This window comes from Myiozetetes cayanensis, unplaced genomic scaffold, assembly GCF_022539395.1.
Source record: "Myiozetetes cayanensis isolate MyiCay16 unplaced genomic scaffold, myiCay2020 scf3, whole genome shotgun sequence".
Classification (NCBI taxonomy): domain Eukaryota; kingdom Metazoa; phylum Chordata; class Aves; order Passeriformes; family Tyrannidae; genus Myiozetetes; species Myiozetetes cayanensis.
This window is the reverse complement of record NW_026087521.1, coordinates 8,546,792-8,571,768: the sequence shown is the minus strand read 5'-3', so window position 1 is coordinate 8,571,768 and position 24,977 is coordinate 8,546,792. Positions and strand designations below refer to the sequence as shown.

At 36.3% G+C, this 24,977-nt stretch overlaps 1 protein-coding gene across 2 annotated transcripts in view; it reads right to left on the bottom strand.

Moving 5' to 3' along the window:
- SEMA3A (semaphorin 3A) overlaps positions 1–24,977 on the bottom strand; it is a 330,888-nt gene that overhangs the window by 21,452 nt on the left and 284,459 nt on the right. For both annotated transcript variants that reach the window (XM_050324359.1, XM_050324360.1), the window contains 7 exons: positions 17,177–17,319; positions 15,924–16,038; positions 15,756–15,825; positions 14,549–14,693; positions 8,446–8,665; positions 3,448–3,539; positions 631–672 (listed from right to left, as the gene is read on the bottom strand). In XM_050324359.1, the coding sequence (XP_050180316.1) occupies positions 631–672; positions 3,448–3,539; positions 8,446–8,665; positions 14,549–14,693; positions 15,756–15,825; positions 15,924–16,038; positions 17,177–17,319 (827 nt within the window). The remainder of the gene's footprint in view (positions 1–630; positions 673–3,447; positions 3,540–8,445; positions 8,666–14,548; positions 14,694–15,755; positions 15,826–15,923; positions 16,039–17,176; positions 17,320–24,977) is intronic.

The window sequence follows — 24,977 nt, the reverse complement described above, 5'->3', positions numbered from 1 at the left end:
AACACAAACCTTTTCTATAAGCAGTTGGCTCTTAGTGTACTCAACAGAAAGTAGGAAATATAAATTCTGGAGTCTGGAACCCATATCCTAACCACATCACTGAACCAGAAGGCCATGGAAAATTTGGACTGAAACAGATCTAAATTCTTTGTGAAAGCTGAATGATGCATATCCAGGAATGGAATGAGCATAGGACAGAAAAGACAGGAGGATGTCTCATATCCCTTTGCTTCTGCCATCTGCATTTTGTACCTTACTATTCCTACAGAAACTAGAACTAGTCCCATTAAAGCAAGGGACCAAGTTTGGCTACTCCTTTTCAACAGTTTCTCTGTCACGAAAACTTTCTATAACAAGGGACCTTGGTTATGTACATTTGGCTTTTTTTATAGAGAGCCACCAGACACCTGGTTACTTTGTGTTTAGTTTCCACCTTACCAGTAACGCAAACTAGACTTTTCCTTTCTCCGTTGCACGTCACATTTTCCTGAGAAACTACTGCTGTTTATATAAAGGGATGGGATGCTGCTGCTGCAATTAATATGTCTCTGCTGACTGCCAAGTTACTGTCTCTAAAAGACAGAGACCAATAAATATTTGAAAGTGATTTAACATTTGTGCACATAGTACCTGCTTTGTGGAAATCTTCATGGCTGAAATAACAGTGGGTTCCTAGGGAAAAATAGAGTTAAAATATAAAATGAGCTATAAGCATAAAAATGTTATTTTCACAACCCTGAAATTAAACTATAAACTCCCTAGTGATAAAACTCTTGTTGTCTTTTGCACTGAAATAATTTCTAGCTGCAAATGAATTAAAATGCATGTACATATCTGCATGCATCTTTGATTGCTATACTGATTGTAGACATGTAATTTTCCATTAATATTACAGTTTCATTGTGATTACTTTGTCACTAATTTCACATCTTGAAATTACTTTCTACACTTAATATTAAAATTACATTTAAAGAACCTCCCAGGAAATATGAAAATAATAATGGTTATATTCATAGATACTATATATTAAGGGTGATAACACTGAAATAAGCAACACCTTTTAACCATACCAAGGTGAAAACTTGGTTCCTGTGAAATTTTATTCATAAGAACAAGTCTTAATTCCAAGAGTAATCTTGTTGACTGCACCACACTATTCACTTCTTTACAAAGAAGTCAGTCACATTTGCAGAACCCATAACTGAAATGAGCAAGAGACTTTTTACACCCTGGAATATCCCTTATTTAATCAACTGTTACACCTTTTAGGTCCAGTTTCTTGGATGGATTTTAATCTTGAGAGCAAAAGTTGCATAATTTGGTTACAAAGTGTGCAAGTCAATTTTGCATGAACTTTATTCCACCTAAATATCTGGTATTGATCCCACACATCCTACTTTTGGTTACGTACATTAATAAAGTCCTTATTAAGCTTTTGCACTTGTGTAGCTTTCAACTTGTTTATCCTTAGAGAATTCGATATGGGTCAGTGGATGGTAAGCAAGTGAACTTGCCACTGCAGAGGGTTTAACAGACCTTTTATTAGAAAGCATCGATTAACTGTAACTTTTGAATGAAAACTGAACTCGTTCGTTCGTTTGCTCAGCTGTTCAGTTAAATATTGCACAAATGGGGGTAAAAGAGGCATTTATTATCAATGTAACAGACATGAAAGATTTTCAGCTTTGTGGAATTACAAATGAAAAGCACTGTACTCAGAACAGTGCAGTTTAAACAACAAAATACATTGTTCATGATGCACATGGACTCTTTAGCAACTAAAGAAAACTTACATTTGGATAAGGTACCTGAAAAATCTTCTGTAAATTCCCTATTGAAAGATTCATATCTCACACACACAAATTCTCCTTATTCCGTTGAAGTACATTAACATCCTTTTTAAGGTTTAAATACATGCCGAAGGAGATAAAAAAGCTTTCAAGTAAATCAGAACACCAAAATCCTTTTGTGTAATGAAAAAATACACACATAAAGTAAAATAATAAATTCGAACTTGGCACTAACTATTCTGCTTCTGTAAAACCTTTCTGAAATAAAACTCACTCCATTTATTTTCCTTCTTTCCCTTTTTATTCTGCCTGATCTCCTTTAGCTTGGCACTTCTACTTGATTTAGGGAAGAGACTCATACATTATCAGCAGTTGCCAAATTACTCTGCATTAATGTAATGACTTTTGGATGTATTAAAAAAAAAAAAAAAAAAGAAAAGAAAAAGAAAAAAGCCAGGATTCAAAAATTACTTCTCTCATTTTACTCATAGTTTCTACTTTCTGTCCTCAAAAAAAAAAGGACTGCAGAAACAGAGACCCATATTTCAGTGATATCTGGTACTTAAAACAAGACTGGAACCAGTGAAGACAAGATTTCCCATATGGAAAAATAAACATAATATAGGAAATAATAATAATAATAAAAATATAAGCTCTCATATTTAGATATGTTGTCTCTGTTCAGAAATCAAAGATGAAGGGATGGCAACTGAGTTTGATTAGGACGTGGTGGCTGGGCCCCTCTGGCAGGTCCAGGACACAGTCCTTGTCAGCACATCTGGCGCGAGACCACACGACACGAGGCCCTCAGAGCATGCAAGCATCATCTTCATGCTGACAGATTAACCTCGTGCTCCCAGCTAGGTATCAACTCCCCAAAAGCCTGGAGCCAGTGAAATGGTGCCATAAAACTGCACTGACAAAAAGAATAACCTGGGGAATGTAAATGATTCGTTGTTGTGTACAAAACACGAGACATTCCTGCGTTCTGTCTGGAAACTGTTTGAAAGGTTTGCTCAGCCTCGCCTTGCAGGAAGGAGTGCCTGTGGGATGCCGTATTTTTTTGGTGGCTCAAAAGGAAAAATGGAAGGGATTGATTTTCACCAAAAAGTGCTGAAGTTTAGAGGTTGTTTCCGGTGCCTTGTGTCAGAACATGAAATTGAGTCTCTAAAGTCACCTTTGAAAATATAAACACTTTCTTTGTTCCTCAGATTATTAGGTGTATGAAATCTGGGCAGATCACTGGTTTACCTCAAGTATCTTCCTAGTTACAACAGGCTAATAGTCTGAATAGTGTTAAGAGTTGATGCAACTATAAATTCATATATTGCTTAACTCTGGGAGATAACAGTCAGGCATTATTCCTAGACTTGCACAGGTAGATATTTAACTCCAGCATGCAATAGCTCTAAGATTCAGAAATAATAATTTACTTCTTAAACCACCAAACAAGTCCAGAATGCCATTCCTTTTATCATTAACCTCCAGCTAGCACTGAAAGTTTCAAGGTTTATTTTGACTAGTGTCTGGGTCTCTAAATAACAAGCTAATTAGAGGGGTATGCCAGGCTGTTCCTTGGCTAGGCTGCAAGAAGTTGAGTTTGCAGCTGTCCACAGAGAAATCTACAACCTGACACTTGAAATTTAGCCTCACTTACCCGAAAGACTGTCATTTCTTCCAGCAAGACTTCCTCTAGTTCATGCCAAGTCTCCTTAGGAATTGAAACCACTTTAAGAACTGTTCCAATATCTTGAAAAGGAAAAAAAAAAAAAAAAAGGGAGTTTTCAGGTGCTTAAGATGAATACTTAAATTTTGTAGCAGCCAGTATTTCTTGTAGTATATTATTATTTCACATATAGATATTGTGAAGCTACACATTTCTCAGCACTCATTCAAAATAACAACTGCTATTTAAAATAACCTCAGAAAACACTGAATTTCAGTAGGGAATTTTACTGAAGTCTTTCAGTTATCAAAATGCAAAAAGAAGACATATACTATTATAGTTATTAAAGAATAAACAGTACTGAAATAGTATTTAAGTGACAGTATAAAATGACAGATGCATAATTGAGGAAGGAAATGCATTACGTCTACCCAGGTATGTTTTATTGTTCATTTTGAATATGATGTCTGCCTTTCCTAAAATGCATGTAAAGATATTCCAGTGTGGACATAAAGCCATCTGGACAAATGTTAGACAGATGAAGCCGCTGGGTCTCTCAAGTACATGGGATCTTCCCTGTGACAAACGAAGTTCCTAAGATGTATCAGCCCCTTAAGACATTTCTCTGCCTGTTAGGTTCTGGTCTTCACTGAGGGGTAAAAAGCATACAACTCCAATCTTTAGTTTGGAAATAAGTGTGTCCCAGAATTTTAATAATATATCCATTTACATTTTTTGAGTTTTGCAATTGGCTTTAACATGAACAAGGCCAGCGCTCGAAATTCCAGAGCTACAGCCTTTGGTTTTGTGAACATGGTTGAGACTAAAGACCTCCTCTGTCCCGAGGACTTTTCATGTTGCACATCCTACAGCAGTAATAGCTTAAGAAAATGCAAAGCACTTTAAGTGGATAAAATTCTCTAAGAACTGTAAGGGTCAACATTCTTAAGGATTTAACCATCAATTTAACCACAAAATCAAGTATATATACATTTTATAATTATATGTATTTGTGTGTGTTAGTTGAAACTTCTGATTAAAAAGATGACAAAATACCATTTCTATGTTTAAAATACGCATAAAATTGAAACAAAGAGATTACCCGTGTTGAAAGTGTTTTTATAAGGCAATTAACTTAAAAGCTAATGATTTAATGAGAAAATTCTGGTGTTTAACCTCTTTAAATGAATTTGTATTAAAATATCCTAGAAAACCTAGAATATCCAGTAGAACTGAGATTTTTCATTTTTCCATATGCTTCCCTTTAAGCAGATGTTGGTTTCAAAATACACATTTTTGGAAGTTTAGAAAGAAGTAATTTCCCTGCCCCCCTCAAATATGTACATAATGTTTTATTAGTAATGAATTCATATATTCTTTTTTAAAAAGAAAAAAACACAGTTATTTCTTAAAGCAACAGCAAAGCAAAGTACAACTTTGTTTTTATTTAGGCAGTTATATGCAAAAACGAAGCTTGTAAAATATACCAAATAAGTGGGTTTGGAAGTGGTTTTCATTATGGTTACTCCTGCTAATTGAATATATTTAATTCAAGAAATATTGAGAGTGGTACAGAACAAATGCAATATAAACTTTAAAAAAAGAAAGGAAAAAAATCCACATTTCTATAACAGAGTAATTCAGAACAATAGATAATTTAGCACTAGTTATATATGTAATTTAATGGATGAGTTAATTTCCTTAATTATCCCGATATTTTGATGACTGTGGTTTTGAGGAAAATACATTTTACGGGTAAAAGCCAGAGAACTCTGATCTAATAAATTTAACACTGTAGCAAAGTGTCACAACTGTATTCTGTGTTGGACTGGGACTGTCCTCAATCAAAATCCATCAAATGTCATTTTTTAGAAATAAAGAGAGATTTTTCATGAAACAGCCTGAGTGGGCCCTGAGCAGACACAAGCTTCCCATAATGTTGTTTCCACAGAAGGTCTGACTTTTAAGTGGATCCTGCAACAATTACAGTTGCTTGATCTCAAGAAAGCCTCTGAGGTCAAAGATACACCGTGTTAATCACTGCGGTGACTCTGGTCAGGCCACAGGTATCAAAGTGGGGCTTTATCTGAGTTCTAGATCAAGTTTTACAGAGTAGTATTTCAAGTAATTTCACACAAACAGAATGAGGCGTCTCCTTTAGGATCAATAGTAAGATAAAATTACTGTTATTAATTTGCTTTACTGACAGAGGTACTTTGACTGTGCCAAAGGATCCCAAACATTAGGCATTCAGGATATTCATTAAGTGCATATCTTAAATCCTGTTTTTTTCTGATATACTTTTCAAGTTTGCCGATAGGATTTTATTTTCATTGTGAAACACATTGGTACAATCACAGTGGGAAAGAAACTGCTCAGCTAAAGATTTCACCCACAGGAAAGGAAAATGTGACCACACTGAGAGGCTATTAATTATGTTGTGGTCAATTATCATCAGTTATTCAATGAAAAGGAAAAAAAAAAAGTACTTCTTCAATATATTGCAGTTTAGCATCACATGGGAATAATGTAGATTGCTGTAGCAGCAATGGGAAAATACAGAGAAATATATCTAATCTGATGGGACAGACCTGCACAGAAAAACCCAGTCATACCCCAGAGAGCATAATTCTGGCTTTAGATCATCAAGTGGGAAAACGGACTAGAGTCCTTAATCTGCTCCCTGGTTTAGTTCTTTGCTTGGGAAGATGTAATACACACTGATTGTGTATCTGTTTCTGATTCATTTGACTTTGACCAGCTGGCTCAGTGAGAAGCCAGGCAGGGCCTGGGTTGTGCCTCTTTAATTTTTCCCCCACATGGAAGATGCCCTTTCCTCATTCTGAAAACCACAGTACAGATGAGCTTAGAAGCAAGCTTAGAAGAGCTCATCTTTTGTACTCGAGCTCCAAGCATGGGTGCTGTAATGCCTGTTCTTGTCCCACAAGGGTATAAAGTCCTGCTGGAAAAAGGACAGTTTCTATGGACAAAAGTAGTATTTCAAGACATAGTAACACTCTACACTTACAAAGGTGGGATTCTGCTGCTGAAATATCTTTTGGCAAATACAAGTAATAGTGTTTCAATACTTTCCTTATAGTTCTTGGGCACAGCTATTGCCAACACTGGATGGAATCCCAAGCACTTACCACACACCTGAATATTAGTGGTTTTGGGAATTAGGTGGATGCCTAAATTCCCAACTCAAAGTAAAAATTGTCAGGTTCTTTTAGAGGGAGATCTTGCCTCACTGATTTACATAAGAACCACTACAATGATAACTAAAGAACTAGTGTACGTAACGGTAACTATCTAAAAGCTGTAGCTCAGCTTTAAGCAAATCTTCCTGCGCTGACTGAAAACAGACAGGAACTTCTGTGTTCTTCCTCTTACTCTAACAGAGGTCTTGAAGAAAGTACAGTGAATCTCTCTCTGGACTAACTTACTGCTTTTCCTTGCAGAAACCAGTGCAGCTTTCTTAGTCTGAATGCCAAGCTCTGGTGAGATAAATGGCACCTCTTTTGCTCAAGATATAGACTTAAATCAGCTCCTTATGTTTGCTCAGCATCATACTCTAGATGCTGAAGGGCTTGTTCCCTCACAGCACAGCCAAGGGGAGTACTGCCATTGATTTTTTTTTTTTTGGGCGGGGGCTGACAGGTTATAGAAGACTTGTTGAAAGGCACCAAATACTGCCAACTTTAGATGGCACTGAAGTCTCTAATGAGTGATGGAAAATATATATGTTGTGTAAAATCATATGGAAATACTTTACAATGCTTTGTGCAAGAGCATACTGTAGCACTGGTATCTAATAACTCAGTTCACAGCTTTAAAGTGCTGGAACCCTTTCTGCAGAGCTGCATTTTCTGCAGTAAATGGTCTGAATTGTTATGCTTGCACTGTGTTTGGTACACAAAACTTCATCAGCTCTCAGTTTACTTATAATGTATTTCAGGCATCAACATGAAAGAGACCTTGATATGTATTGCTTTGGAAATCTTACCCCAGGTCTAAAGTACCAAAACTGTATTTAAAGCGTGTAAAAATCTGGACTGTTATAAGAGAGACAGTCAGACAGATATTTTTTTGGTCCAAAGCTGAAAAAAAAAAAGTAGGGTTTTGGTTTGGTTTGTTTTGGCTTCATGATGCCAATGTCTAATTGCTAGTAATTATGTTCAGTAGAAGTTGAAAATACTTTTATTCAACATAACTGAAACATCAGACAACCAATGGAAAATCTTCAGAGGTGAAGAAACAGATCCACCCACTACTACTCAGCACAGTTCTGAAGGTATTGAACATAGGAAAATTAATATTAGCTAATTTCTGGACACATTTATTTCTCATTATTGCTTTTCTGGAGAAAATGTCTTTTCTGGGTGCATATTTCCACTTCTGTGGGATGCCTAAGCTGTATGATTCTGAGAATGCCTTGGAAAGGATATCATGTTTCTATTTGAATATTGGCTCTTCTGAAAACACTTTGTATGTGCCAGATATCTTCATCTTAAGTAAAATGATGCATCCTTTTGGCTAAAGAGCTGAGCATCTTAAGGCAATACTTGAAATACTTGAAAGGCACACAAGACATTTCCCATACCTGGATGCTTGCCTCACTTGTCTTAATACTTCTTACACTGCACTTCAAAACATGTACCTCAAACCCTCATTTTAATACTAAATTATAATTCATAAGGCAAGATATTTCTAATAAAAATCCCTAATAACAGTAGTTGAAAAGAGAGTGGTTTCATCTTAATCCAGTTGGCAAAGCTCCTAAAGAGTTTAGCTGTGCAGGCCATGGCCTGAACCCGTAACAGTCAACGTATGTAACAAAGACCTCCCCACACGCACAGTTTTGAGTCCTGCCCCAAATTTTCACAGGTATACACTGTTCTGCCAGTGTTCTGTCTTTCAGAGCACGAAATTTTATCTGCTCTATGTTTCCACCATGCCTGGAAACGCTGTAGATTCAGGACTTCTTACCTGTGCCAATGAACATCACATCATATTGGCCGTCTTCTGCATCTACTCGATCTACCACGATTTGTGTGAACTGATAATCCACATCTGTTTTAATCATGATTGGACGGTTGTTAATGGGGAATACTGGGTTGTACATGGCTGGATGACTTCTGGCAAATGTTATAACTTCATCAGGAAGATCCTTGGTGGAATCAAAACCTCCAAATGTTTTACTGGGACACTGGAAATTAAAAAAAAAAAAGGAAATGTTTTACATTTGATTATTTATCACTAGAAACATATTAGAAACACATTTCATTACAACCACCCTAACTGCTGCATAATCAAATATGACAAGGAATTTAAGTGTTTTTTGACTGAGAGCAAAACTTAATTTTGTTACTGACAGTCTCTAATTTTTGATTTATTTTGGATTTAAACCAATATGGATAACAGAATACAAATGATCCTCATACACCATTTGTCTTACTACTATGCAGAACAAAAGGATTTTCGGTCCATTGTGATTAGTATTAGTTTTTATTTGGCAGAAGGAAGAAATCCTGAAATATCCAAAATTATTCAATATGAGGAAAGCAATTTCAGTATTTGGTCATGTATACAGCACAAATTTAATTAACTATGCCACCGTCTTTGTTTCAAAGTGTTATCTTCAGAAGTTGACTGGAAGTACAAATTACTCTCCGAGGAACCAAATCCTTAATTCCTGGCACAATTCCCCGTTCTACTGGGTTTTCAAACTCCTGCTTGTCTCAACAAGCCTGTGTCATCCATGTAGTCCAGATACACGGATCCTATTACGCTAAATCAAATCTAATGTGTCACGTCATAAATGTATTTCTTTTTCTCCCCACTGCTTCTAAAGAAAGCCTTCTATGAGTGGTGCTGATGATACAGACCATGTGAACAGTTAAGTGAGACGAGTCTTATTAAAGAACTAAAATAGCTCCTCACTGTTGTGTCCTGCACAGGGACTGAAAAGTTGCTGTCCCCTTGGGATTAATCTGGTCCCCATGAATCCACACAATAGAGAGTCACTTTGCACCCATATATAGTCCTGGGTAGGCCAGACAGTTTTACCTGTGATCTGTGAAAAGCAGAGGATTTCACATTTAGCTCATGTTCTCCCAATGTAAGCAAAAAATAGAGGCTGAAAAGGGAAGGGGAGGTAAGACCATGGTGTTGGTAGCCACAGAAGTATTCCCCCGCTCTCAGCTACCACATATCCCCATCAGGATACTCAAGAACTGTGGTTGATCATCATCATCATCATCTGCCCTCATCTCTTCTGCAGAATTGGTAATTATTTTACAAATAATTAGAGGTTACTTTAACGTAAGCATTAGTAGTTTATTTGTATTATTGAATGGGTGAAGAAAATGAGCCACACTGACACCAGGCCAAAGATACTCATCAGAGAACTTGGTGACCACAATGCTGATCTGTTCAGATAACTATTTAAGACATAAAAAACTCTGAAACCCAGCTGACAATAATTATTTTTCCAGTATTTGAACCTCCAATATAAACAACTAGTGTTAAAATGACTGAGATAATTTGCCCTTTATATCCAGGTATAAAATATCTACCAATTAAATTAAAAACTTAGAGGACAACATCTTATTAACCAAAAATCCAGGCCTTGCAGGATGCTCAGCAGAAGAAATCAATTGTCTTTGCTATCACCTTGATCCACATTATTAATAATTCATCAGAAATTAAATTTAAAAATCAATGTTGGCAAAAGGAATAGTTGCTATATTCAGCAAGGGACTCTTCCAGCATGGACATATAAAGTGCAAATTGTCCCTCACTGGCATATTTGTTAGTAAGCAAATTCCTTCATTCTGTTTCATTACACAGTATGGGAGGAATGGAAGGAGGGAGAATATTTGACTAATGCATGTGGAGCAGACAAAGCAGAAAGCAAGTTAGTTACCTACTTTATTGTGTCAAAATTTTTTAACCTTTTTAGTTTTATTATATGTACTTGCTCTTTTGTGCCAAAAAAAATCAGATAAGACTTTTCATTTTTATTGGCTAAACCACTGTCTGTCTCAAAAACTGTGTTTCAAATTCTACACTTCAATTTTAAGTTTGCTTTCTGTCTCAATTAATATTTTAACTACAGTTCAATAGTAATTATTCAGATTAATTACATAATAATTAGATAATGATTAATTAGATAACATATGTAAAGTGTTCTAAGTACAAAATTCACTATAGAAGAACTAAGTATTGTTAATTGCATCTGGGCAAACACTGAAAAAGATACTAAATGAATATTCATTTTAATTATAAGCAAATGAATTTCAGCTGTGTTTCAATAGCTTAAATATTTACTTTCTGTCTCATTTTCCAGTAAAGGATTTTACTTGCAGCAATATGGAACAGACGCCCCAGAAAAGTGGTCATGGCACGAAACCAGAGATCAGGAAGCATTTAGACAAATGCTCTCAGGCAAATGATGTGATTTTTTGGGGCTGTTGTCTGCAGAGCCAGGAGTCAGATTCAAAAATCCTTGTGTTTCCTTACAACTCAGGATATTCTATGATTCTATGGACCAAGATATATTTTGTGCAGAAAAATCATAAAACTAGAATTAGTGTCATAATTCTGTTTGTTTAAGACTCAGTTCTGAGTCCCAGATTATTCCTTGTATCCCTTTCTTTTCTAAATTACTGTAATCTTGTGTCTTTACATGTAAAATGCATTACCTGGACTAGGCTGTGGCTCTTACTCATCCCATCCTACTTTCAAAAACTGAGATGAAATCCAACTGCCATTGCTATAAATCCTTCCTTTTTCATTGAGTAAAATGGGCACCATTATCAGGTGAGATGTAGCCCATCCATAGTCCAAACTCCTTGAATAGGCATCTCAACTCAGAAACAGAATAGGATAGGATAGGATAAGATAGGATAGGACAGGACAGAACAGAACAGAACAGAAAAGTTGTCCTGGGGAGAAAAGACCTGTCATGTTTTATGTGAAGGACACCAAGCCAGGAGACACAATAAAGACTTTATTCTTGGTGGTAATGACAGGACCATTTTTGATATTAGTGGGTCTAGATCAAGCTAATTGCCAAGGTGCCTAATCAAAACTTGTGTTTATATACCATATCAATCCCACTGATACCAAAGAAATAGGTTTTCATCTGCCAAAACACAGGCCTGAATACAAATATCCTGAAAAGGTTTGGAGAAATGAGTTTGATCTTGGATTCAAGTAGAGTCAAAGAACTCCTGCATTTTACATTCAATTCCAGTTGTTGGTTCCCAGTAGGCAACATCAGGGGATTTCATCAATCAGGAGGAGGGAACTAGGCTATCCCCTAACTGGCCTATTAGTGAATCTGAAGAACACAACAAATCAGGTAGTAAGAAAACTTGAGCTCTGTAGCTGAATTCACAGAAAGTCGTTAAGAATTCAGAATGAGGTACCTCAGTTAAGATGAGATATACACAAAAATCCTCCCTCCTCTGCCAAATACTGTTGAAAAGTTAAAAAAAAAAAGAAAAAAAAACCCCTCCAGTTCTATAGATCTTACATGAAAAATTCTGGCAACTCTTTTGTTAAATGTGAAGCTGATGTAGAATTGTTTACAAAGTTTACTTACTTTTTAAAAGAGCCGTTTACTTTCCTTTTTGTTTCCTCATAGTGGGTAAGTCACCAGATGCTCAAGAAGTTTACTGGCACCTCACCTATTAAATTCCTGAGATAATTCAGCACTGTTTAACTACACTGGAATCTGGAAATGAATTACTGTAAGAAGTTAAGGGTTTTTTTCCCCTTTCTCTTTTTGCATTTCTTGGAAAAGGAATCCCCATGTCTAAGATCTAAAGGAACTTCAAAAATCTTTCTTCTTTATTCTCAACAGGTCTTCAAAGCCACTGAAAACACATCCAACTTTATCACTTTAAAAACAAAAAGCTTCTTTTCAGCCAGAAATGTATCTTATTTTAAAATCCACTTTTATTCTATTAATATAATAGAATATATAATAGAATAATCTTAGCAACTGTGAGGGGACTCATCTTTTTTCAAAGCAGCAGAACTCAGGATTAGTCACGTGCATTGGGCTAGGGGAAACTGATGGCCTCAGCCACTCTAACACCATTTACAGTGGCATGGCCTCCTTCAGTACATGATGCAAATGCAGGGCTATGTACACTTGTAAAGTTTGGGATCACATTTGCCTTTAAGCAAGAAAACAGTTTTTACAGTGGAATCTGAACATCTTTGAACTTTGTGAATCTTATTAAAAGCATTTTATAATGAAATTTTAAGGGTAAGATTCATTCTGAGAGCACAGACAGAAATAAAAGCATATGCAACCTAACTGCATTTCCTTACTTTCACAAATGCTTTGGTGGCTTAGGTCACTTTGCCACTTAGGGGCTGGATTTGAGTCCCTGTTTTTCTGATTGTTCTGGGGAATTTCATCAAGTTATTCTTTTCCCATACGGATTTCAGCTCAAGACCCTAAGAGAAGTCTTAGAATAACCTGAGGTGGGCTGAACTGTGTTGCCAGTCTCACGGGCAAATATTTCAGCTGTGCATTCAGAACCTCAATAGAGTTTCATCTGATCTCTGCAGAGGAATGGATGTAACAGACCCTCTGTGCAGCAGTCAGTTCCTTATCTCAGTCTATTTATGTGACAGAAATACATAATCCTCTTCTTTTCTCGCAGTTCTATATAATGCCTATTATCTGTTTTTGTTTAGAAAGGTTAATGGATACTAGAATCGAAGAGGAATCTAAATCAACAGGATAATGAACACTAAGTCTGTCAGACTGAAAAGTAAGTGACAGTAGTTATACAAGAAACAACAAAAATATCTACTCATTCACGTTTTCCCCAGAGATGTAAGGAAATACAGCTTCAAAAAAACTAGCCTTCTGATATATAAGAATTAACTGTAGTTATTAAAAAAAAAAAAAAAAAAAGGGAACCATCAAATGAGAAATGAAATCTCTTCTATGCTGCAGAGCTTGTGTTTTAACTCTGGAAAAAATTAGAAATTCCTTTAGCAGTTGCAGTGAAGAAGTGAGGAGTGCTGTGGAATCTGGCTGTCAGAGAGCCACTGTTTTCTTTTACTTAGGAAGTAATTTTCATTAGGCTGAGTATATATATCAGTTGAAAGATCAGGTTTGAAAGGACAATTTCAAACATGCGAGATAAAAATAGAAAATATGACGAATTAAAGAAGCAAAGTTATTCCTGCTTTCTTTTGTGCCTTATACTTAAAAAGGCTTTTAAAAGAGTATTATAGACATATATATTATTTACACATATACTTTATATGTATACATGTGTACATATATATTTAATCTTCTGCAATGACAGTTCAGAGCATAAATGGGCCAAGCTGATTAATACAAACTAAGGAGCGACCTCATGCATACAATTAATGCTTATTTCATAAATGTCCCATCTTCTTAAACTACTGAAAATTTCAAAGGCAGTTAAATATTTCTAGAATGTGATGATATTAGTTGGAAGTTGTAAATACAGATGTCTTACATAGACTGATATTTTAGTCATTCATAAATTAAAACCAGAGAATCAGGTAGAAGCAAACATTTTTAAAAAATGCCAGTGGAAGTTAGAAGCCATTCTAATCACTCTGTAACCCACTGCAAAAATATCTGTTTCACTGTACTAGATTTAATGCCGATTGAAAATTTCTTAACAGGCAGGCAGATGCTCTGTTTTCTGTTCATTCTCACTAAGAATGTCTCAGCCGATCTTTGGAACAAAAACCAATTCCCAGGAAAGGATAACGCAGCATAATTGATTAAAATATCTGACTTTCAGTCAAATTCTTCAGCCATTGCTCAAACTTCTTCTGAAGTTGTTAATACAAATGCCAAAATTAAAATCCAAGTGATGTTGTTATTGCAGTTTCATATGCTACAAGAAAATCAGTACATTTTGGACCTGGAGGAACTGTTAGTTTTCCCTTCTGCCAGCCTATCCATTTTGTTATCTGTTTCAGTTTCTTTCCTGGATCTCAGCTCAAGGACCATGTAACGTGTGAAAATATTTTCCATAGTTTTCCCAGCTTTGATTACTGCAGTTCTGAGGGTACTTACAGTTCCTGGCCGTGGATATGGCACTCGCCCTTGGAAGGGAACCCACTGGTAGTTTGGCCCATCTCGGTGGGCATAGGGACCAAGAAATACCCTCCTCACATCAGTCATGCTGTACATACACACTGCTGATCCCTTGAAGATATTACTAGAAATGAGGGGAGAAGAAATCAAATCAGGTTCTTTATATCAGTCAGTTTAATCAAGTGGTAGAGCTGTGGGAATAGCAGCTTGGTGCTTTCTAATTTATTGCATGTGTTGATTATCAAAACTCTGACATGCTCTCAGAGCAATCCTCACTCACCTCCTGTGAAAGTTCAGCATAACTGATACGATCTCCCAGACATTTTCCTAAGCAGATGGCTGCTATTCCACTACTTAAAACATACTGTCCCCAGAAGGCCAAAGCCTAAATTTGAGTAAACTTCAGCAGGGCTGTCCCTAGAGAACTATTCAATTCTTTCCTACACTTCAATTTTTTTCCATTTTTTTTTTGCATTCTCTTTCACCACTTGGGCAGCACATGTGCAAACATCAGTGCTGTTTCTTACCTTGAGACTTCTTACAGAAGACGGTAAGGACTTGTAAATCTCCCGTTTCTATTCTGGTATCACTTGAAACATTCTTTCTGTTTAGAAGCTAAAACTTGTTCCCTTCACAGATAAATGTGGCAGTACAATCAGTACTGCAAACCTTCCTCAGGCTACAAGTATATTTGTTCTTGGTGAAAGCACAGTGAAACAAAAAACATTCAAGTCACAGTTATATGTGACTCAAAACCACAACTTTTGAAAGATCGTTAAAATTTCCAGATTTCAGCAGTATTTTTTACTAATATATCCTTGACTAGCCAATTTCTCACACCACAGATTTTCTATTTTGCACTGCCCCCAAACAAGTTTATTTTTGCTTGTGTTCCTTCTCCAAATCTGTGTGGAAAGGGCTACCCATGCTGACCAGTACTATAAAAAGCCAATTCAATGGCAAGAACAGCCTGAGAAACTGATAGTCTTTGTGCTTGCCAGCTTTGGAGTGATGATGTACACTGCTCATAAGAAAGAGACCTAATTCATTACTCTTACTGCCACTGACTTCTCAGTTCAAAGGTTAAGAAAATTTTGTGTTTCTTAAAAACATTTCTAACAAAGAGACCTCTTTACAGCAAGCAGCCACACACATTTCCATGCAAGTAAAATGATATGCTCTATACCTGGAAGTTGTAAACACCCCATAGACTATTGGATTTTTAGGGTCTTTTGAGTTCATTAGGAACACATCCTCTGTAAACATAACAAGAGAGAGAAAAGAAAATTAGGTTAAATGCATACAGATAATACCTGAAAATATTTCTATATTCAAAGCCATTTCTGCTACTTACGCAGTTCATCGAAGTGTGTGTCAATGCCATTGGGTCCTGGCACAGAACAAATTAGGCGTGCTTTGAGGAAGGTTGTCCATTTGTTAACAAGGCTCCTGTGTCCACCAAAGTCATTCTAATAACAAAGGTATTTGGTATTAATATATACTAACAGTCTTTGTCTGAAGTAGCAATAGAGTACAGAAAAAATACAGTAAATAGGATTCCAAATAGAGAAAACAAGAGGGAAGAATTCAGCCTTTGCATACAAAAGCATTATAATGCTCCAAAGACCCAAACTATGGAAAACTTATATTTAACATTGTATAGTGACATATTTCATAGTAGCACTATAATTTAAAACAAAAAAACCCCAAAACTCTTTGTATATTGTAATATATATATACATAACACTGGAAAAAAGACAGCCAGAATATTTTGCTTCAGAGCTCCCTGTCTGCCCTGTCCTGGAAAAGCTGAGAGGGTTTATTATGCTTAAATGGGTAGCAACAAAGTAGAAATGCAAGTTGCAATGCAACAAAGTAGATAAAAATGCCAGAACAGTGGGATCAGTTGTACAGTTGCAAAATGTAGGAATAAAGGGCCCCAAGGACTTCATACTTAAGGAGTAATTGGTTTTAAAGAAGCTAGTTCTGAATCTGAGGAGCTAAACTGAAATTGTGCTTATGGATTAACATGAATTTGTACTGTAAATATCACAGTTGCCAAAGCTACAATTTTTTAATATAATTTCATTTGTAGAAATATTTTTAAAAGTCTGTCAGAAAACAATTTGGATGTTTATTACTGTGGAAGAATGATTCATTCTGCAGTCACTAAGGGTCTTTGGAATGGTTGCCCATTTCTAGAGCTAACCTTAAACAACTGTTTTAAAGATTTTCACTAATGTGGGAATGGAAAGGTATTAACTTTTAAAAAGCAAATTCTTCAAATGTTTTTGGCCCACCTGGAAGTATCACATTTCCTGTAAAAGACTCTCTTTTGCAGGCACATTCTAAGCCTCAGAAGATGCCTATGACTTTTTAAACAAAACATCATAGTCTGTGATGCTTCCCCCAAAAAAAGAAAAACTGAATAGTATTCCTTTTGGTGTGTTATTCCCTAACTACATTTCACTTGGGATGACCCCTGCTTTAGTGCAATGCCAACGTTAATACTGCACAGCTCACAGGCTAGAAAATGCAGTTTCTAAAACTGCTTGCAAAGCCTGCTGCAAGTGCATTCACTCTCACATGAAGAAGTTACCATCTTACCTTGCAGATCTGCCCTATTCTGGCGTGAGTGGCTTTCCCAGTGTGCTCTCCATCAATCGCGTTTTCACGGAAGAAGAAATAGATTTTGTCATCTTCTGGATTGTCGCTCTCTGGTATCAGGTGAGCACTGACAAACCTGGGATCTGAGAAGACAATGCCGTTGTTTCATGTTACTATTCCATGGATTGAATTACTTGTCTTCCTTACATCAATGAACTGTCACTTAGCTTCCCAGGAATCAATCATTGCATCACATGGCAAATATTTCTATGCTAGGTGCATCATGACCTGGTAACATGTGACGGATATTTACATTCCTCTTGTCTTTAATACAGAGAGGTACTCACTACAGATATCTAATAAACAGATCCTAATTTTATTATTAGAGCAAATAAACTTTAATGAAATTTCTTTACAAATGGTTGTATACCATTACAGCATGGCTTCATAATGCCATGTATTCATTACTGACATTTTTCTTGTTTCTTTGTATGTTTAGACTTAGGTTAATAACCTTTTTGCATATGTCACAAGTAAAATGAAAGAATTATTGAGAAAAATGTAATATTCATCATTTTAACAATAAAAAAGAATATGTAAATTACCTCACATCTAAAAAGGCTTTATTCATTTATTCATTACTCTCAAAAGGCTAAGTTTAAAAATAAATTTTCATTGATATTGTCTACTTCCACATGATACCACAAATCCCAAATTTTTTGTCTTCTTTTCAGAAGGTAAATGAATTTTTAAATTTTTATTCAGATTGTTGAAATACTCTGTCTTGTCATTTTTGTAAAATTTGGTGGTTTTTTATAAATAAACCTTATTTCTTGATAATTAGAGTGACAACACATTATTTGGTGGTAAAAAAAGATACAGGAACAAATGAAAATACATAAAATGTGGACATACTGATGGGTTATATAAAAATTGTTGTAAACAAGTTTTGGGAGAGAAAATTTTATAGAATTCATATCAGTAAATTCATACCAGTGGTGAATCTGGCTCATCGCTGTATTTTACAGAGATACTTCAGCTGGTATCTTTCACTATATTTGGAAAGGGAAGGCATATCCAACAGATTTACCAATCTGTTTTATAACCATTCTAACATCCTGCTGGGATAATTAACTGTGAACTATATTTAACTACTCAGAGTCCTGTTCCTATGCGAAATTGTAAGCTATTTTAGTGTCATTTATTAACATCTTTTCAGTGTATGTTTATTGCTATATAGTCATGGAAATAATGAACTTTGCTTTGTTTTGCCAGTTTGCACTGGCCACCCTGTGGAACCCATTGCCTTATTAAGGATGGCAGTATTTTTAAGCAACATATTTTGATATATTTATATATATGCACATATAAGTTTAGATGTTTCTAATATATGAGTACATATTGCATAATTTTGCATGGGTATATATATATTCTCATGTACTCTCTGTGTGTGCATATATATGTGTGTATGTGTATATATGTGTACAGAAGGATGAGCATACTGCTTTACGTCAAAGTTTGCTCAGATCAATATACGAACTCCAACATTATCCAGAAGTAATTATTCAAGACAAAGAAAGAACACGGTGAGTACAACTAACACTATCGAAGAATAAAGTACTTTCTTTCAATTATTTTCAGTGTAGCTGATTCCCTGAGTTTGTTGCTTTCTCCATGCTTAGGAACTCTCAATAAAGTTTTCACCAGTTATCTGTGTAGCTTCTTCTTGAACCCACACAAATTTACAGCATTCAGAGTGTCCTTCTGGAATTTGTTCCTCACCTACACAATGTAATGAACTAAAATTTGCTTCTACTTTTGTGTTTTGAACACTGATCTTAATATCTTCATTTGGTTCCTCTCAAATACAGTATTGGAAACACCACCAAGTGCTCGAGATGTGGATGAACTCTTACACAAGGGCTGCAGCAGTGGTGTTTGTTGAATTTGTTGGGTTTTTTTCCTATTAATTCCTAATATTTAATATAGATTTGACAGTACCTAAGCAGCAATCTGAAATTGTCATGGAGCTTTATGTGCCATAACCCCAGAACCTCACCCTTCATTGGTGATGCTCTGTCTGCAGACCATTCTTTTCTATGTGAAGGTAGGCATGTTTTCCTCATGGTTTTCCCCATGGTTTACCACTGCATCATTCATCAAGAATAATTTAACTTGTCATTTGATTGCTTAGCTACCCAGTTGCATAAGATCCTTTTGTAATTCTTCACAGTCTTCCTTTGTTTCACTATGCTGGATAACTTAGTATCGTGTGAAAAAAAAAATTCTCGTCCTGCTACTCAACCTCTTTTTCAGGTTATTTCTGAAGATGTTGAACAACATAGGTCACAGAACAGATCTCAGTGAAACTGTGAAACTACCTATTGTCTGTTAAAATAAGTATTTTTAGACATCTGAAAACCTGAAAAATCTGTAAACAGCTTAAGCTTTCCACCCCAAACTCCAGTAATGCAAGCTATTAAATGTGATTTTCTTTCTAGAATGCATTTAACAGCCTTTAAGTTACAATGACATGAGACCCAAGATAAATACCATCTAGACTATATTGTAGCACGGTAAATATCTATACTTTATATATGATATACTAGGGCTTCACATGGGACTTCTATTTCAAGAAACTAGGGCTACAGCTTGAAAATTTCTGCACTGCAGCATGTGAAGGATCCATCAGAGAAAGAGGATACCCATTAGTAGACCACTGTTCTGGGCTACTGGATCTGGGGAACCTCATCTGAATATGCTGTTTTGACATTCTTAAGGTCTTAAAGAACAATGGTAAAAAATCACATTCAACTAAAATCTAAATACATTTGCAAATGGTTGAATGATTTGTTTCTAGCACGTGTTTTATAAATCACAAGATATCAAGTTCTAAAATAAATCACTATAATATCAGGCATCAAAAATCTAACTTTACATTGGCCTATGAAGATACTGTGAGGAGTCCCATATGAGTCAAAAATATTGCTGATGTAGCACAGGTTATATAAACTTGCCCTCAGTTAGCATATTATTATTATTTTCTTTCCCTCTCACAGTTTTGCAAGTGAACCTCGAAACAGTAAGACAGTTTAGTATTAAAGCAGGGCTGACACAAGAACGATAGAAAAATAGTTTAATAAACTGAAAATATGTATTTCAAATGATCCTGTCAGAGGGGTAGCAGAGGAGAGGACTGTGAGGAAGGCAGATAAAATTATTGCCATAGAGTGAGCACATGTGAGTATGCTTTGTATACACTCACCTGTGCTCATCTGAGACAAATTCAGATTTTCACTTAGTGATTAACAATCCTAACTACATGCCTGAAAATAAAGTGGTCACACAGCCTGACATTAGAATGCATCCACTGTACATCATGGAATAGTTTTTCTTGAACAACACTGATGCTTCTTACTGTACATACTTTAGATTGTTTTTCCATCTAGTTAAATCCATACATTTTAGTCAATAAAAGAGTGGTTCTTCATGTAATAGGGCCCTTGCTCTTGCTACCTGGTGGTGTTTTTTTCCCCTCTTCCATCTAACAGATTTATGTCTATGCAGTGAAGCAAATAAAGGAAGAACAGGCTACATGTGTTCTGTTGCACAAAGAAATAGATTCATTTCTGTTCAGAATGGATGTTATGGTCACAAAAGCAACATCATGATACTATGTGTGGAGAGAGGGAGAGAAATGTAGTTCATGATTTCATAGGTTATAAAGCTAAGAAGTGGGTGGTGTGAACTACTCTGATCTGTAGTGTGTTCTTTATTGTTTCATTAGTGGAGGAGCCGTTTAACTTGCCTGAGGCTTGATGCACACTTGCATTTAACTCCAGGGCTTCAGACCATGCTTACTACTGACTGTTTAGGGTCCTGATGAATCAATCTGCCAGATGGCCAGCAGTCACGCAACACAGCCCTCTCTATGGACCACATTTTTTTATTGCTCTTCTTTGAGCATTGGAAAGGAGATATCCATAGATGAGGGAATTAGGGAATTCTTCTTGACTCTCCTAATTGCTCACCCAGGCAGCAGAAGAAAGAATGTCATCCATGAATGTGTATGTTCAAGTATTGAGACTGCCCTGCCTTACTCTGCAAAATTAAACAGGTTCGGTATCAAGGGGTCCCCATGGGAAGTTTAAAATAATTCAGTCAGGGTTGACCTATTTCATACATTCAACACAGCCCCCAAAAGAAAAGCTAGAGTGAACTTCAAGCAAGTTTTACTGAATGGAAAGTGGGACTTTGATCCAAAACCACGAGTAACAGTTGCAAAAGTCAACGTACTGCAGCTATAGTGGATAGATGGGATGACTTCAAAATTCTATGTATGAATTATCAAGTATTCTGCAACCCTAAAAAAGTCTCCAAACTGTGTAGCCCTAAAAAATGCTGTTACAGCAGTTCAACACTTTCTTGTTTGAAAACAGTCTCCCATTGGCTAAAAGTCCAGAAAGCTTGTTTTGAGAAAATGGATTTAAGAAATAATTTGACAGCAAATATTTTGCAGTGATTCATTGCTTTTAAAAAACAAGCAGACAATGTGGAACAGTGCTTTAGAAAACAGCATACATCAAACAAACATTTCTGAAACATGTTTAAGCATGATCAAAGGAGAAACAAAGCCACAGCATAAGCATGATCAAAATAAAATTACAGCTAAAAACACTTCTCTGATCTTGCAGCCAACACGAACAAGCTAAAAATAAAAACTTAGCTTTTTATTTAAAACAATCAGCCTCAAGAAGCAAATTATTAAAGCCCACACCTTTTCAGTCTCCTTTTTCCAGTTGTCTTGGCTGTGGGGTTATTTCTCAGATCCCACATGACACCTTTGAACACCACTTTCTGTGCCCTCCTGCAATTACCAGCTCTGCAGACATTTCACTGGCAGCAGCCCATTAAACTGTCCTTCGTGAGAAATCTGGCTCTCTACAAAAACGACACCTTGGTCCAGCTGCCTCTATGATTTATATGCCATTGTTTGCTTAGTTAAGTAATGAAAACATGTTTTGCTTGTCTCAGCATTTCAGGTGGAGAAAAAGCTAAGGAAAATCGATCTGCATTGGTTCTTTTACAAATGTTACTCTTTAGCGGCGACAACCGCACAAATACAACACCCCAAGAGTAAGAAACCATAAAAGTCAGAAATTGCCTTTCAAACTAACTGAATTGTATTAGCATTTTAATGAAGATCTATAAACTTGAAGGCACAGAAATTACCTTTAGCTGACAAGACTGAGTAAGCTGAAGGAACAGAAGCTGGGGTCATCTCTTCATCACTTGACAGGAGCCAAAGGGCAGTTCTCCCAGGAAATGTTTTGTAAAGAGTTTGAACTGGATGCCCCTATTATTGTATATTTACGGTCAAAATGACTAATTTATCAGGCTACAGCAAGAAAATTCTAGGAAACTAGGGAAATTTTATGCTCAGTAAAACTGCAATTGCTATAATTTAATGAAAAGTACTGGAGGGTGACTGAGGCCCTGAGGAGACAAACAAGACTAGAGAAGATGAAATTAAACATTTAACAACAACAAAAATAGACAGCTACTCAAGACTTCATAACCATGTACAGTGCCCATCCGCTGAGACCCAGCACAGAGAGCCAAATACTGTCCTTGGAAAATCTGGACTTGCACTCAGAGCAAGCTTTGCTACCCACAGAGAGGAGACTTGCAGCACCAGTCACAAATGTGCAGAGCAGAGCTGTCTGCCACCAGCACACTCCGCAAGGTCACCAGAGGACAAAGCTGTTAATATGTGGTGATGAGAGAGCTAAGTCATTTTGTGGTTTTACACACGCAAATGTAGTTTACAAAACACCAAAGCTTTTAGTGGTGTTCTTTCAAAGTCCTTTCATTTAAATTCTTCAGCTTTCACACCCCTCTTGCTGCTGTCTACTCAAGTAAACGCAGCAGAGCTCTTATGGATTCACTGCTTACAGTGAAGCTCCTCAGCAACAAGGATGGTATCAGACCATATCCTCAAAGTGGGAATGCTCTTTGAACAAGGGATAACTTGTGGCTCTTATGGAGCAATATGAGGGTTCTGTGGTGACTTATTGTCAGATGCTAACACAAAAAGTAGTACCAGGGAGACCACAGAGTAGAGATGCCATTTGAAGATGCTGTTTTCAAAATTTGGGTAGATGGAGGAGGATGTGTGGCATGCAGGCCATGCATGGTCAAGCTGTCAGCAGCTATTACAAGGTAAGGAGCCCTATGGTCACTCACTGATTTTGCAATGGAAATTCTCATCAGAAAGAGTTTTAAAGACTGATTATATCTACCAAGTGGCTTGAGTCAAACCAGACTGATGCTGAAGAACGATGATGTTTAATTAGTGTGTTAGTTATGTCAGCTAGTTTATCCTTACAAGCCACATTCTGTTTTTACTAATTTTTCAAAGATTAGAAAACACAATTTTGGTGACATAGATTATAAAACAGGCTAATAAATGTAATGTTTAACTAAGGCTTCCTGTAATTTCAACAGTGTACATTTTATTTTATGTTATTCAAAACTCTTTTCATAATCAGGAAAAAAACCTTCCTCTTCAGAATCCAATTGCTGTGTTTCAATGGTAACTTGTGTGAATTTTGTGATGTAATGAGATTACAGATTTTCAAGGATGAAAGATATCAGAAGAAGTAACAACATACCACTGTTCTGTCATTTCAACACACGGATGCAGCAGCAATATAACACGCAGACAGACACACATTAAAAAAAGACATGCAATGCTCTTCCAGGTCTAGTATCTTCCACATCTCAATGCTACACTTACAAATACAGAAACAGGAGTCTAGTCCTTGTGTCTGTTCTGTGCTTTGACCTTAAATGACACCTATGGATATCATTCTCATTGTGACTGATGACAAATCTTATTAAAATGATGGGATTTTTTAAGGTACTACTGATTTGTATTTGGGGTAAAAGCAGAGAAGGGCAAGTGTCATTGGGAGCATCAGTGACACCCTATATCTTATAAGCTCCATGCTGACTGGAGAGCTAGCAGAAGTGAAAACTTGCAAGGTCAGGGTGGGTACTGAGCCATGGGTTACCTCCAAGGGAGAACAACCTCATTTTGGGGTGTTTAGCACCTCTAAAGTAGTGTAAATGAGTCCCTGACAACCAGCCAAGACAATGCCACAACCCTGAGATCTCTCTCCTCCTCTGCCTTAGAGGCATAATTCAGCATGAATATTTCCTGGGAATAACATTTTAGCGCCCACAGGAGAGAGAAGGAAGAAAATGTTGATCTCTGATGCAATTATCAGTTTCTGAAGCCTTTGTTCTAAAGAGACAACAATAGTTTTGATTCCCTGTAAAGACTAATTATATGGTGAAGAAAAGTGAATACAAAGTTCAGTAAAATTATAGCTTAATGCTCAACATAAATTAGATTTCTCACAAAACCATGCTTATGATCTATCCACCCTACTTAATTTAAAAGAGGTGATTATTATCTCTTTACAGAACAACAATCAAAATTAACACCTCTTTTTCATTACTGACTATGTTTTAAAGTTGTTGTATATCTATCAACACAATTAATTTTAAACTGATTTCCTTGTCCCTCAGAAAGAATAATTGGGCAACATAGAAGAGAGAGGGAGGCTTGCAGCATATTGTCTCCATTTAGGAATATTTTAATCTCAATTTTCTGTATTTTTTAACCTCACTGCAGAAACAGCTAATGAGAGTTCCAGCTAAGAGCCTGTTTCTTCCTCTCTCAGTCATTTATCTGAAGTTTTTGACATTGATGTTTGGAAATAAAAACACCAGA